Source organism: Cynoglossus semilaevis, chromosome 19 (genome assembly GCF_000523025.1).
Source record: "Cynoglossus semilaevis isolate Cse_v1.0 chromosome 19, Cse_v1.0, whole genome shotgun sequence".
Classification (NCBI taxonomy): Eukaryota; Metazoa; Chordata; class Actinopteri; order Pleuronectiformes; family Cynoglossidae; genus Cynoglossus; species Cynoglossus semilaevis.
The window spans coordinates 10,833,474-10,847,928 of NC_024325.1; the positions used below are offsets into that span (position 1 = coordinate 10,833,474).

General features: G+C 38.5%; 1 protein-coding gene across 1 annotated transcript; it reads left to right on the forward strand.

Annotated features, from left to right (window-relative positions):
- Positions 1 to 407: 407 nt before the first annotated feature.
- On the forward strand, positions 408 to 14,232 carry smg6 (SMG6 nonsense mediated mRNA decay factor). The gene is made up of 19 exons (XM_008332903.3): positions 408 to 2,190; positions 2,812 to 5,140; positions 5,247 to 5,439; positions 6,133 to 6,243; positions 6,453 to 6,559; positions 6,732 to 6,810; positions 7,008 to 7,118; positions 7,385 to 7,600; positions 8,478 to 8,539; positions 8,720 to 8,865; positions 9,041 to 9,154; positions 9,425 to 9,599; positions 9,724 to 9,943; positions 10,664 to 10,837; positions 10,998 to 11,162; positions 11,372 to 11,516; positions 11,627 to 11,889; positions 12,014 to 12,095; positions 12,367 to 14,232. The coding sequence occupies exons 1-19, from the start codon at positions 2,100 to 2,102 to the stop codon at positions 12,495 to 12,497; spliced, it is 4,914 nt and encodes a 1,637-aa protein (XP_008331125.1). The 5' UTR covers positions 408 to 2,099; the 3' UTR covers positions 12,498 to 14,232.
- The last annotated feature ends 223 nt before the right edge of the window (positions 14,233 to 14,455 follow it).

A 14,455-nucleotide genomic window follows, 5' to 3' on the forward strand; every position in this document is an offset into this window, starting at 1 on the left:
CCCCGCTTTTCTCATCTGTATTCACAGTCTCTTCTCCCGTCCTCCCTGTTTCTCTCCTGCACCATGCCTCCTCACCCCTCTCTTGTGCCTCCTTTCTTCCCTTTTTCCAGCTCTGTCTCTTTCACTACCTCACCTCGCCCCTTTCTCCACCACCACCTCTGTCCTTCTGTGTCACTTATCACCCTGCATTGCTCCACCTGCACTGTGGTGCAGCACTGACAATCAGAACTCTGCACACATACACACATACACGCGCAGAGGCACACAAGTTACTTATCCGCACGCAGGGAGACACACGCCCACCACTTCCGGCAGCCCCCTCCCTCTCTCACACCTCATCCTCTGCAGACACGAAAAATTCTAACCCCTTGTGTACCACTGCTTCAACAAGAGAGACTCTGCTAATACTACATCAGCAGTATTCTGTATCTAGTGTTGATATTTGTTTATATAATAACTGTAACTATATATTAAAATGAATTAAATATCGTAATAATAATCATTGTTGCCCTGATGTATCAAGGTTTATGTGCATTTCTTTGGGGTCAGCAAGTATAATATCATTAACAGAAAACCACAATGTGAAAAAAAAAATTCAAATTCACCATCTGTGTGAGATTTGAAGGAATGACAACTAACACTGTCCCTTTAATTTGTTGTTGCTAGGGAAATGAAGCTGTTCAGCTTCAGCCACATGGACTTAGACTAATCACTTCCTCCTCAGATAAACATGCATCTATGGCCACACACAACAACAATATCTGGTATTCCTGTGGTATTATACTAAAACACATTTCTTGTGAAAGTTAGCAAATCTGTTCACAGTTATTAGAGAAATATATAGCAAACAGGAGATGATGTTATACATTCAAATTAATTACATTCTGGGAGAGATAAGTAGACACCGAGTTCATTGTTCGGCCAATTCAAAACACTGGACACCAGGAGAGTTAAGCTTGAAACGAGAATAAAGTATTCAACCATGACATCTAGTGGATATTAAACCAAACTGAACGCTTTGTGTATGGTGTGCACTAACTATTTCCATCTTTATACAATGTCAGACCTTTAAGCCTTCTTTCCTTGGGCTTCATATATGGGTCAAGCCACGTGTAAGTTTTACACAACAGCATTTATGAGTTGAATAGTCACATGGAAATGGGAATGTTTAAAACCTAAAATAAAATGGTTTAGCCTCATGCACAACAAAAGACCCTTTTTGCAAAAACAAGGCACTCATTATTAAAAGCACATGTTTTATAGCTGTAAAAATAGATATATAACATTTGCAGTTATTCATTCCTCTTTAAGCATTAATAAACGTTGTACATGCAAAAATGAACATTCAAATCAGAGAAACACCAACTAGCTTAAAAAGGAATAGATTGAAAAACCGTTCTATATGCTAGTGTATGCTTTGTGTCTATTTAAACAAATCACATATATTCAGAAAGAGTTGGGAAATATTGTAATCAATTTTATATTCTAATTCTCAAATTTATACTCAGTCACCATTTGAATACTTAACCAAACTATATTACAAAAATGATCTATATAACTTAGTAACAGAAGTTTTTTCTTTGTAAATGTTTTCTTTATTGTGGAGGCCAAATAGGATCACTTTAGGTCACATTGAATAATATACCTCAAAAAACCTTTTGTTTTAATTTTAATATTGTTTCTCAGTAGTATGAGGCAAAGCAATGCTTCTTACTTTTTTATTTTTGTGAAGGACAAGAGATTTAATCTGTTTTTAATATAATCCCTGGATTTATTTGTTTATTTATTTACTGTAAATATTTTTCACACCATATTCAAGTAAAATCCTTAAGATCAAAATTCATGTTTCCGTAATTCCATTTTTACTGAAAAAGGCGAAGGGGACGAGAAGGAAGAAGAAGAAACAACACTTTGATGATTTTGATGTTCTAAGCAAATAAGAATTAATGGCTAACCTTTAAATAGCTGATATTGAGTGGTTTACTCGAACTGAGTAATGGCTACATAGCACTTCGAAACTACGTCACAACACAGGAATAGATGTGAGCCCACACGGCTTCCGTACTCGGTGGTTGTGTTTGTTTTCAGTCAAATCAAAGATGGCGGACCAACTAGACCGAGTGCGAATCTCAGCAGCTGAACTTCGAGCTGAGGCGTCGAATACAGTTTCTTCTGGTGACGCTCAAAAAGGTAGGAGACTGTAAACACGACACACGGAAGACGAAGCGTCTAAAAATAGCGACAGTAGATATTTAATGAGTTCAACAAAAGTAGTCCAAAGTTACCAAGTTTGTATTTAGCTAATGTTGTAATGTTGCTAACTGCTGTCTTTGGTCCCGCGCGGTTGGTTTTATCCGCCCACTTAACTACTGTTGTCGATATGCAGTGATGTTCAAATTGTTCCAAATCACGTTTGAATAGCAATATATGACACAGGTAATTAACTGGATTAATGTGCCAATGACACGTGAATATCTGCGGACACGCTCCGACTATTGTCTTCGGTCAGCGGCAGTTAACCTCATGGACATCTTAAAGTGTCGCTCTTGACAGGGCCACTTTAAAAACTACGACCAACTTTTTCTGCCTTACCCCAATAAAATAATTAAAGGAAGAAGGTGGGAAATAGCATGAAGGGGAGAGTGAAAGAAAGCATATGGTAAAATGATTAGTATGTTAGTACAGTATTTAGAGGTCATAAAGCGGTTTTAACACACAATAGAGATTTCATGTATTGGTAAGATTGGAAGATTGACTGATACCTAAAACCTTAACATATCTATGTATCTTCCTGTATTTTTGTTTCTTCAGACGAGCAGCATCTGTCTAAGCAACATAAAAGGCGTGAGGAAAAGCGTCCTGATTTGCAGCGATATCAGCCTGTAGCTGGACGTGGTCAGACTCACCATGATAGTGAAGGAGATCCTGGTCAAAGCGATGCCATGTCTACATATTTACAAGAGCAAGCTACAACTTTGCAGAATGTGAAAAAGTCTACCCATAAAAAAAAATCTGATGGGACTTCTGATAGCAAAGGGGTTGATGAAACAGAAGACGACAGGACAGGTGGTGATGGCAGTAACTCACAGAACTGTAAAAAAGCCAGCCCATCACAAGGCAACACTGGAGCAAATCAAGAAAAAAACTTTGCTGAAAATGAAGAACATGCGGAACCTGCCGGTGCTCAAAAACCTTCAAGGAAGGCACGCAAACCTGACCGTGAATTTTATCAACCTGGGAGCCGGAGGAATATTCAGGGAAAAGACTGTAGAGTTGGGAAGGAGCAGGATAAACCTCCCACAAGGAAGTCTGAACAGAAAAATGAGCATGGCTCTACTGTGAGTACAGAAGAATCAAAAGGGAATAAAGCATCCACTGAGAAGCAAAGAGGAAATGAAAAAGAAGTTGTGGTTACACAGGAAAATTTGAATAGTTTAAAATTAAGTGATTCAAAGAGGAGGCAAGAAAACAGAGACATTCGAAAACCACCGTTATCACCACATGCTGAAGTGGAAAACATTTCCAACAAAGTCGAAAATATGTGTGTTAAAGATGTTCAAGTGGAGAAAGTAGTCCAGGATGGTGAAGAATTGACTAGAAGGAGAGAAGAAGAAAAGAAAGAGAAAAGAGAAAAAGAAAACCGCAGAAGAAGAGCAAGGGAAAAAGAAAAAGTGACAGTTTGGGATTCAAGAGAAGATGGGGTGAGTTGTGATGGAAAATCAGATCACAGTAAAGAGGAGAGAGACAGGGACAAGCGAGCAGCTAAAGCAGACAAGGATAACAAACCTAGTAAGACAATAGAGACACACCCTGGCAAAAGAAGAGAAAACTGCAGAGAAAGTAAAAAAGGGGGTTATGACAACAACAATCGGTCCAGAGAAGTTGAGAAAAATCCCAAGATGGAAAAAACTGAAGCCAGAACAGCGGGAAAAGTTAATAAAAATGCTCACAACGCTGCTACTACAGCATCATGCTCAAAACGATATTCAAAGTCAGATATACGACATTCACGAAATCGAACTTACAGTAGCAGCTCAGCCAGCAGTGTGACCAGCTTAGATGGTCGAGGATCAGGGAAGAATGTGGAAAGCCGTAAGTGGTCACGTATGCAGCCTAAAGTCCGTAACAAAGATGAAAGGTTTAGGAGTAGGGAAGACGAAAAAAGTCATTTGCAAAGTTGGCCTACTAATGGGGAGTCCTCTACAGAATCGCTTGAAGGAAGTGAGATGAGGGACATTGCAGAAAATAGAAGGAGTAGAAGAAGTGGAGCAGAGGAAGAGGTCAGGGCAGCGAGGCGAGTGGATGAAAAGAATGTCAAACAGGGAAGCAAAAGTGGAGGTGGTGGAATCCTTAGGGTTTCCCTTAATAAACAGACAAGTTCCTCATCACAAAGGCTAGAAATGAACACTCGCAAGGAAGGCTCTGCTCCTTGTGGTAGGGGTGGTGGTATTCTGGTTCTTCCAGCCCGCACAGATCTCTCAAATTCATCTGAGGCTGGCCAAAGACTTTTTGGTGCACTGAGGAGAGGAGGAGTGCACAATAGTAGAGGAGGTAGAGGAGGTGGGGTGAGAAGACTCTGGGATCCAAATAATCCAGACCAGAAACCTGCACTTACCAATAGCCAGTCTTCATTGCAAAAGTCTCTCCCGCAGTCTGTATATCTTCAAACAGGGACTGGTTATGGACAACTACACTTTCTAGACACAGATGATGAAGCAACAGGCAGTCCTCCAGTCCCACAGGGTCAACACTTTCAATCTCAGCAGGCTGCCGCCATGGCTTTCTATAAGTTCCAGAATTCCGACAATCCATATTGCTACCCTATCTCCACCAACAATCCTCATAATTCTGGCCCCACCCCAAACCTGAGGTTTTCATATCCATACATGACTCCATATCAAGTAGTTCCGTCTAATGGCATGTACTCTAGTCCTGGTGCTAACCAAGTCTGTGGGACTTACAAATTAGGAGGGTACTCTCAGCCTGGAGTTGGTTTGACATTGGAAGAGGCAGAGCAACAAGCCAGAGGTGAACTAGGGAAGCTGCTGAGGGCTGCAGATGCTCATGAACATCAGCTCAGTAACTTGCTCTCCAGAGACAGAGTCAGTGCAGATGGACTGGACCGCATGGCCCAACTCAGGTGAGTATTTGTTACTAAGAAAAAGTGTTACTGTCATCATATGTATTTGTTGGTTGGTTGCCCCTTTTTATGAGAAACACTAATAAAGAACTGTTCTATCTTCCAGGGCAGATCTTTTGGTTCTGTATGAACAGATTATCTTAACAGACATTGAGTTCTCGGATTCCCAAAATGTGGATCAGGCCTTGTGGAAAAATGTGTTTTACCAGGTCATAGAGCATTTCCGGCAAATACTCAAAGACCACGGCCACGATGGCACCACTCACATCAGGAACATGTTGCTCACATTACTTGATGAGGTAATGCATATTAAAAAAAACACAACCCTAACCCTAAACACTTTAATATTGAATATTAATGCTAACCCATTTAAGTAACCCCTTGAGCAGAATTGGTGCCAATGTTAAATATTGAAAATGTATGGTGAATTTCTCATCTTCCCTTTTATTACACAAAATTGACAAAGTTTTGCCAAAGATTTTTTTTTTATGTCTTCCCACTGAAAACTGTTTACTTTGGCACAAAGATCACTGGCCTGCAAGTGTGAAATATTGTGCATTGAAGTTTGATGCATTTGACAGATAATGCTATTTTCTGGAGTCTGCTTCTCCTGCAGTAGAGATTGTCCAATAACTTTATTAATAATTTGTTCCAAGCCAATTTGAAATGACAGATATTAACTTTAATATCACAAATTAAACAGATGTCGCCATCTACCATTTATCTTCTGTATTTTATCTACCATGGCTGAGCTTTGAACCTGAACTGACCTGAAAGAGATTTATTTAAGGCCCTGTTGTTCATAAATAGGCTAAAGTGTCCCTAATACGAAGATGCATCATTTGTGTTATTTTTTATTTATTTATTCCTTTGTGTCCGTAGTGTCTGTTGCCTTTTTATTGTTAACTGAATTGATTTTCTTTTTTTAATCTGAAACCTTGTTTTGATATCTTATTGTTGTTTAACTTGTCTGTTGTGGTCTGTGTCCACAGGGATCTCTTTTCTTTGATGCACTGCTTCAGAAGCTGCAGACTGTGTACCAGTTTACATTAGAGGATTATATGGATGGCATGGCAATCAGGGCTCGACCATTACGCAAAACGGTAATGCAGAATTTCTCTGTGTCTGTGGGTGTTTTTCCTGAGCCTGTGTGTTAGAAAATGCATGTTTTCTCACAGTAATACCAGAGTCAAACATTCACAGATTCATATTTACTAGTATGCAGAGCAATGACCCTTGATTATATTACCATTACTATTGTCATCCACAGCAAAGGGGTTAAAGAGCTATTGTTGATTTCAATCTTTTTCAGGTGAAGTATGCTCTGATCAGTGCACAGCGCTGTATGATTTGTCAAGGAGATATTGCACGTTACCGTGAGCAGGCCACTGATTCAGCTAACTATGGGAAGGCTCGAAGGTATCAGGAATCTGTTCCACACTATGAAAAGAAAATTGAATATATGGGCCATGCTCTTTGTTGTGGCACAGTTGACATATTTCAAGTCAATCTTTCCATTGAAATGAAAAAGTATTTAATGTAAAGTATAGAATTTATCAGGTCTTATATCTTGTTACACTGTTTCTTTCAGCTGGTACCTGAAAGCCCAGCAGATTGCCCCCAAAAATGGACGGCCATACAACCAGTTGGCACTGTTAGCAGTCTATACAGTAAGTAATAGAAATGAATGAATGAGAGATTGACAACATAATGGGGGTACACATAGTTTAATTATTGCATTTCTTTTGACTTTTCCATCAGTAATATTGACTGATATTATTAATAATGTAACAATAGTCTGTTTGCAGTAATCAATTAATGAAGAATTTTTGCCCTAATGAATATTTTCCTTTTTGCCCACTTTCAGAAAAGAAAGATGGATGCTGTGTATTATTATATGCGCAGTTTGGCTGCTTCAAACCCCATCCTGACTGCAAAGGAGAGTCTGATGAGTCTGTTTGAAGAAGCAAAGCGCAAGGTTGGTCACACTTTGAACACTGTGCTATCAGTGATGACTTTTAATAGAAACCACAGCCGAAAAAGAACAGTTGACAATTGAATATTAAAATCAAAAGGTATTCTCTGTAAAGGTCAAGCAGTGAAACCTTTCACCAAATTAATTAATTAACAGTTGGAAGATTAAAAACACATTTAGTCAGCCTTATTATGTGTCATAAAATGATATTATTATGGCCATGAGGATAACCAGCAACATTTTTCTTAATAAAAATTTCTTCCTGGCAGACAGAGCAGCTTGACAGAAGGAGGAGACAGGAGTGTGAAGGAGGCTCTATGGGTCCCACAGTTAGAGGGAGGGGAAGACGGGAAGCAGGAGCACGTGTAGAGATTTGGGTTCGCCCCAGCAGACCTGCAGTAACCCAGTCCTCACGTAGAGGAGGCAGCGAGTCCAGCAGAGACTCTGAACATGATGGAGACCTAGGAAGTCTCAGTGCAAGTGATGTAAGATCTATTTGTCACGTTTCTCTGTGTTTATATCAAAACAGATCCCTTTAGCATTTTGTACCTGCATGGTGAACATTAAAAATGTATTTTTAAGTTGTCATTTCTACACACGATTATGCGTAAGTGTCTGCAACTCTCCCCATATTATATAATTTTTCTTGAATTTTTAATAGGTAGTTTAAAAACGGTAATACAGTGGGGCTTCAAGATACAAGCTAATGGATCTTTTACAACATTTTCCCTGTGATACAAGGAAACATTTGAGTGACGGGTGCTCAATCAAGCTGCATTTTTCCACTCTACACTGTCTTGCTGTCTCACTCACTGTCCTTCTTTGGGTTATTTTACCCATTTTTTACCCATGTTTTCTTAATTATAATTATTTTATATTATCAATATATTTGTTTATATTTATGTTTTTGGTTTTTGGATAAGGAAGGAATTTTTATTTAGTTAATCGTATATTTCTGGCAGACTTTAATGAATTAATTGTTTTTTAGTTATTTTTAATGGGGGAAAATGCAATAGGGAGTCGAGCGGATCGACATACGAGTGCTGTTGTAGAGCGGATTAATCTCTATCTTGAAGCCCCACTGTATACTGGCCACTAAACTGAATTAATAAAAATAACACAGTCAACGTCATTGTCTTTTCGTTCACTGTACAAAAGTAATATTCTTTTTTTTATTATTATTTCAATATTGATATATAAACTGTTTAACTTCAACAACCAGTACAGAACTATTTCTGTGTCAGGTACCTGACTTTTGACTTTGCTCAGTAATTTCAGAAACCTTTTTTTGTTAGCAATTGTTGGACCTATTTAAAAATGGTTTAAAACAACTTTGACCTTCTGTTTTCTTTTTTTCCCCAGCTGAATAAGAGGTTCAGTCTGAGTTTTTTGCATGCACATGGGAAGCTCTTCACAAAAGTTGGGTAAGTTTGAGTTACAATTAATGGATTGGGATTGATGAGTGAGGCATGTCTTTCCAAAAAAGAGATGCACAAAACTCTGGTAGACCTGTTGGACAGATAAAACTATAAATATTAAGTATATAATTTAATACTGTCTTTGATTTAGTTTGTTTATTATAACTGTATTCTTTTTACACGCAGCATGGAGTCGTTTCCTGGTGTAGCCAGTCGTGTTCTGCAAGAGTTTAGGAAACTTCTACAGCATGGACCATCTCTGCTGGGCAGCACACACATGCTGCAGATCATCACCATCAATATGTTCACCATACACAATGCTCAAAGTAGAGGTAATTCTGTGGAGGACTCGTATACAGTCAAAGTTGTAATAAAAAAACTTAAATAATTTAAATTAAAGTGTTATGTAGACTTGAATTTATGGCGAGTGGCAGTGTAGTGTCTTTGGATGATGATAAAAAATGAATCATCCAGGAATATTTTTTTTTGTTCTTGCCTATTTTACAGGTGAAGACAGAGAATCCCGGTCTGTTTTACAAGAACAAAGCACTGCCCTGGGTCTTGGCATGTTTGCACTTTTGGTGCAGCACTGCACGGAGCTACTCAAAAACACTCCTGCAGGTATACATACACACTGAGCTTCTCGTTGTTTAAAGTACTTGGCACTAGCTTCACTTAATAGCACACTACTCAAATGGACATGGCTGTTTTTGCTACAGTGAGAGCATGCACAGCTACATTGTTCCTCTAGACCAGGGGTATCAAACTCAAATTCATACTGGGCCAAAATTATAAACTAGGACGAAGTCGCAGGCTATCTTAATATTTGTTGAAAAATTGATGGCAATTGTGAATGTTTTCCCTTCTCTAGACTGTGTTTTTTGCTTTCAGTGCCAGTCCCGATGGCAGATGGAGAGGATGACAATAAAGGGATGGGGCAGGATGGTATGGTGAGGGTTTCTGCATTCCCACAGGACCTTACAGAACTACTCCCAACCATCAAGGTATGGTCTGACTGGATGTTGGGCCACCCAGACCTTTGGAACCCACCTCCATGCAGTATAGAGTGAGTAATAAGAACACAAGGAAGTTGGAGAGAATTACACAAACCTCTGCAGCAGCTCTTTTTGGGATGGTAACAATATAGTACATGCTAGACAACAGCACTTAACAACATTTTCTCTGTTAAGTGGCAGCCCTGATGTTTGGCAGTGCCTGGCTGACCTGTGCAATGTTCTGGCACATGTGGATCACGAGGAAGTGCCTTTGTACAAAGTGGACACTGATGAAGTTGAGGGAGATGAGGAGTTGACTGTCTTGCAGCTCAAGGAGGACAAGCTGCTTGCTGGTTTCATACCCCTGCTGGCTGCACCACAGGAACCTTGTTACATAGACAAGCACACTGAAATGGTAAACGTAAAAAAAAAAAAGAACTGACTTATTACATGATACATACTTTTATTCCTGTTAAACTGTTATCTGTGTGCAGGTAACTATGTAAAACATGGCAGAAGTTTTTTCCTTTGCCATACACTGTATTATACCTATTCGAAACTATAGTAGCTGTCAACAACAGAATAGCCATTTTTATCATTTTCCCAGCAAATACACTTGACCCAGAGTCGTGTATGAAGTTTAAATACTGTAATTCTACTGAATATCTAAGATGTAAAAAGAAAAATTACAATATGGTAAGGGTTTAATTTTTTTACATATGAGCAATGACCAATTCCAACACATTTAGTATGACACTACAATCACATACCTGAAGTCAAAATTGCTTGAACTACAGTTCTTTTATTTGCACCGCTGATCTTAAATTAAGAGGGCAGTGCCACAATGTTGATTTTTCTATTAGCGAGTTAGCTCAGTTAGCTCATTGATATGACATAAAAATTGGTTAAACCTTGATTGAAAAAAAGAAATCAGCTCTTTATTTGCTTTTTACTTCTGATGTATCATAAGAAGCTGAATTTGGTTGTTTGCAAATAGGCTAAGAAACCACTGGTTGCAGATTTCTGCAATAGACAACATTACTGTTTATTATATTATTCTGTATAATATTTGGTGACTTTGTGTATGCAATATCATCTTTCTGTTTTAACATGCATATTGATCTCCTTCTTTCAGTCTATTGCAGCAGATTGTAAGAGGGTCACGGTGCTGAAGTACTTTTTAGAAGCGTTGTGTGGTCAGGAAGAGCCTCTGCTGGCCTTTAAGGGAGGAAAATATGTATCTGTTGCAACTTCTCCACCCAAACATTCAGGGGATACGGGACAACAGGAATCTGCATTTGTGAAGGAGGTGAATATTTTTCTTCTTCACCTCTAATGACCTCTTCGTGCATTATCCCCAAAATTTGACAACTTCATTATTATGGAAATGATCAAATTAATTTTTTATAGCAGTTCTGCAGAGTCTGTTGAATCACTGAATGGCTTATTTTCTCTTTTTTGTTTGCCAGGCTGATGACGTTGTGGTCGAAGCAGAATCATCTCTGTCTGCGTCAGAAGAAGATGATGCGACAGAGCTGGGCGACAGTGAGAATGACATCAGAGAGCTTAAGGCACGACGACACGTCCTCGCCAACAAACTGGCACTGCAACAGCGGCGAAGAGATAAAATCCAGGTAAAGTTGGTACATAAGCACACAACAAAAACATAGCTGTTAGACAGATAAAACAGAAAGGCCACATTTTAGAACAATTGGAAATAAGTGCATTTTCATATTCTTAAAAAGGCACAAAAAAGGTCTAAATACACTTTCTCCTTCCCTATACGTGTTTTGTGGCAGCACTGAATGTATCATATATCTGTTTTCTTTTGCGTGTATTCCAGGCAATGCTCCAGACAAGTGGTCAGTTGGAGCTGGAAGTACGGCCTCTGTTCTTGGTACCAGATACCAATGGTTTTATTGATCATTTAGAAGGACTGAAGAAACTCCTCCAATGTGGAATATACATAATAGTGGTGCCGCTTATTGGTAAGAAAAACAAAAACAAGGAACTAAATGTAGGCATGATAAAATTTAGGAAAAGAAAGTGTTTGCTCATGTTTGAGTACAATAAAATGTGTTTTCTCTTTCTGTTTCAGTAATTACAGAGTTGGATGGTTTGGCAAAAGGACAAGACAACTTTGTTGGTGGAGGAGGGTCAGGAGGTCGCAGCAGTGCCACTCGTGGCAACAGCAGTGATAGTGTGGCTCATGTTCGGTCCTTGCAGGATAAGGCCCGGCTGGCAGTGGATTTCTTAGAGAAAGCTTTTGAAGCCAGGGAGCCATGCCTCAGAGCCTTAACCAGCCGGGGCAATCAGCTTGAGTCTATTGCTTTCCGCAGTGAAGATACCTCTGGGCAACAGGTGAGGGTTCAGATAAACATCATTTTAATCAGTCAGTGTGTTCAGCTTTATTACCTTCTAGTTTACTTCACATCAGTATTTCACTTTTCTTCAAAAACTGCTTTTTCTCTTTTTTTTTTATCAGGGTAACAATGATGATGTGATTTTGTCCTGCTGTCTCCACTACTGCAAAGACAAGGCAAAAGACTTCATGCCTGATCAGAGAAGTATGTTTTATTCTGTAGATTTTCTTATTAAAACAATAAAACAGATACTTCATATTAGCTATATTAGAGGTATATTAAAGTTAGGATTTCCCTGAAAAAATAATTTGATGAAGAGGCAGGCTCAACCCTTGGGAGAAGTTTTGCTATCATTATAATAAATAGTCACTAGTGTCACAGAACACAATTTTCAGATTATTACAGTTGAGAATGTTGTAACAACCATACCTTTAAAACTTCTGAGTGTATCATCATTTTTTTCCACTGTCCACAGATGGAACAGTGAGGCTCCATAGAGAGGTGGTGCTACTTACAGATGACCGAAACCTGCGTGTCAAAGCTTTGACCCGCAATGTCCCTGTGCGAGACATTTCCGCTTTCCTTAGCTGGGCCAAAGTCGGGTGAAGTATGTTAAGCTGGAATCAAAGGAACCCAACAGCTGAAGCCTGCTTGCGACTCAGCCAGGAGAGAAGATGCTAGGCAGAGGAGATAACAAGGGAAAGCAATGGAAATAGAAAGCAAAGAACCACCGCTTGTGTGACACAAGTAAGTGTAGTGAGAGTGAGGGGGTTTAGGTGAGCTAAACCCTCTTGTTTTGAAATGTGCCTGTGTTATGTGTTAAGATCAATGAGCTTCCACAGAAAGAGACAGGGAGACATTTTTTGTCTCTGAGAGACTAGACAAGAAGAAAGAACAGGAGGGGGTAAAAATTGAGTCAGTTGATTTGTAAGTTATCAGTCCAGCCTTGAACCTCCGCGCCTAGATAGCTAGCATATATGTGAGCAGAATTCCAATTGGAACTGGTGACAGTCAGGCATTGGAAGTGTATGTGGCCATTTAATTCTTTGGTAACAGGCTGTACTGGTGTGGACTGCACTGTTACACTTCTATGGGGTCCTAGTCGTAAAGACTGTTACGACCTTGAAAGCAGACCTAAAATAAGGAATGACATGGAGAAGCACAGTAGAGAGTAACTACTGTAAGTGTAGTGATAAGGTTCCACAAGGAGCCTTCATCCAACTCTGAGCACCACCAAGGAGTTACATACAGGATATCAAGTTTCCTGCAAACGTAGGAAGTGCCTTATATCTGAAGAGTAATATGAGTTGTTCAAATTAATGTTTGATTTCAGTACATTGTTTTTGTTAGCTTGATTTTGGACTTGTTTTTGAAAAAATGTGTTACTTTCATGAAGTTTTTTTTTCCATTGGGCTTCTGTTATAACTTTTCAGTGTAGGCAAAACGCATTGAGTTTTGATCTGTGGTAAATAAATTCACTACACCGATACATTTTCGATTTCCATCATTTGAAAGAAAATTGTGTTTACCTGTCTTATTCCATGATTTAAACAAAATGGAAGCCACACAGTTAAAGAAGGTATGGTCTGGATGTTTTATTTTGAATATATATTAGTGTGTGTCAGTATTATTATTTTTGTCTTTGTGGAGTTTTGCCACAGCTGTTAATTTTCTGTACATTTTAATTATTGGTGTTTAGCTTTTCCTCTTCCATTCAGTTGTCTCTATTAGAAATAAAGTGCATTCAGTGTAAAAGTACAAAACATGTGTTAACATTTTAATTGCTGTCTTATACTACCTTGCTGTTGCATATTTTAAGCATTGAAGCTACATGTTATGTTTGCATTAGATGCGCTGCTTGCATTTTGTTGCTTTTGGGAAAAAAATGAATTCATTCTGATCAATATTTGTGTATTGGCATTTCCTAAATGGTCCTTTCTGAATGCTCAGTGTTCTTATTGGTCCTGTGTTTGGTTATATCAAATCCATCCAATAACTAACTCATCATTGACTCTGATCATCTAGAAGTAAAAATATCAATATATATTATATGCAATTTATCAGAAGTTAATTTGTAATTGTGAAGTCCAGATGAATTAACATTTTCACTGTAAACCCTTAGCATTCATTCATTGCTGATTTTAGCTGATTTTTGTGAAATTGTACACCAGATTGATGGGTTCATAATAGTGGGATATGCAGGGTTTTTAGTGGAATACTGAAATAGCAAACGGCAGTGTCACAACAATGAACATGTACAACTTAAAAAACCCTGCAGGTGTGAAATGCTGAAGGTTGTTGCTTTCACTTAAAAAAAAAAATAAAACAAACGTTCTAAAGACTTGTTTGTGCAAACTTGGATTTAAAAGTTGATACTGATCTAATTATACTGATCAAATGATTTATAAGTTAAATAAAACCAAGATTCTAGTTTATTGTGAAAAGCAAAACACTGTAAGCATATTCTCCATGAACATTGAAAGCTAATGAGAATGTTAATACAATTAAACACCTCATGCAATAATGGTACAGGTAATACATTGTCCTCAGCTTAGTAAGGACAA

Bases quoted from the DNA above. Each gene is read 5' to 3' on its own strand.
- smg6 (XM_008332903.3), top strand. From the start codon at position 2,100: ATGGCGGACCAACTAGACCGAGTGCGAATCTCAGCAGCTGAACTTCGA. The intron at 7,119-7,384 runs GTTGGTCACACT...TCTTCCTGGCAG, and splicing joins TTGAAGAAGCAAAGCGCAAG to ACAGAGCAGCTTGACAGAAG. The intron at 11,517-11,626 runs GTAAGAAAAACA...TTTCTGTTTCAG, and splicing joins AATAGTGGTGCCGCTTATTG to TAATTACAGAGTTGGATGGT.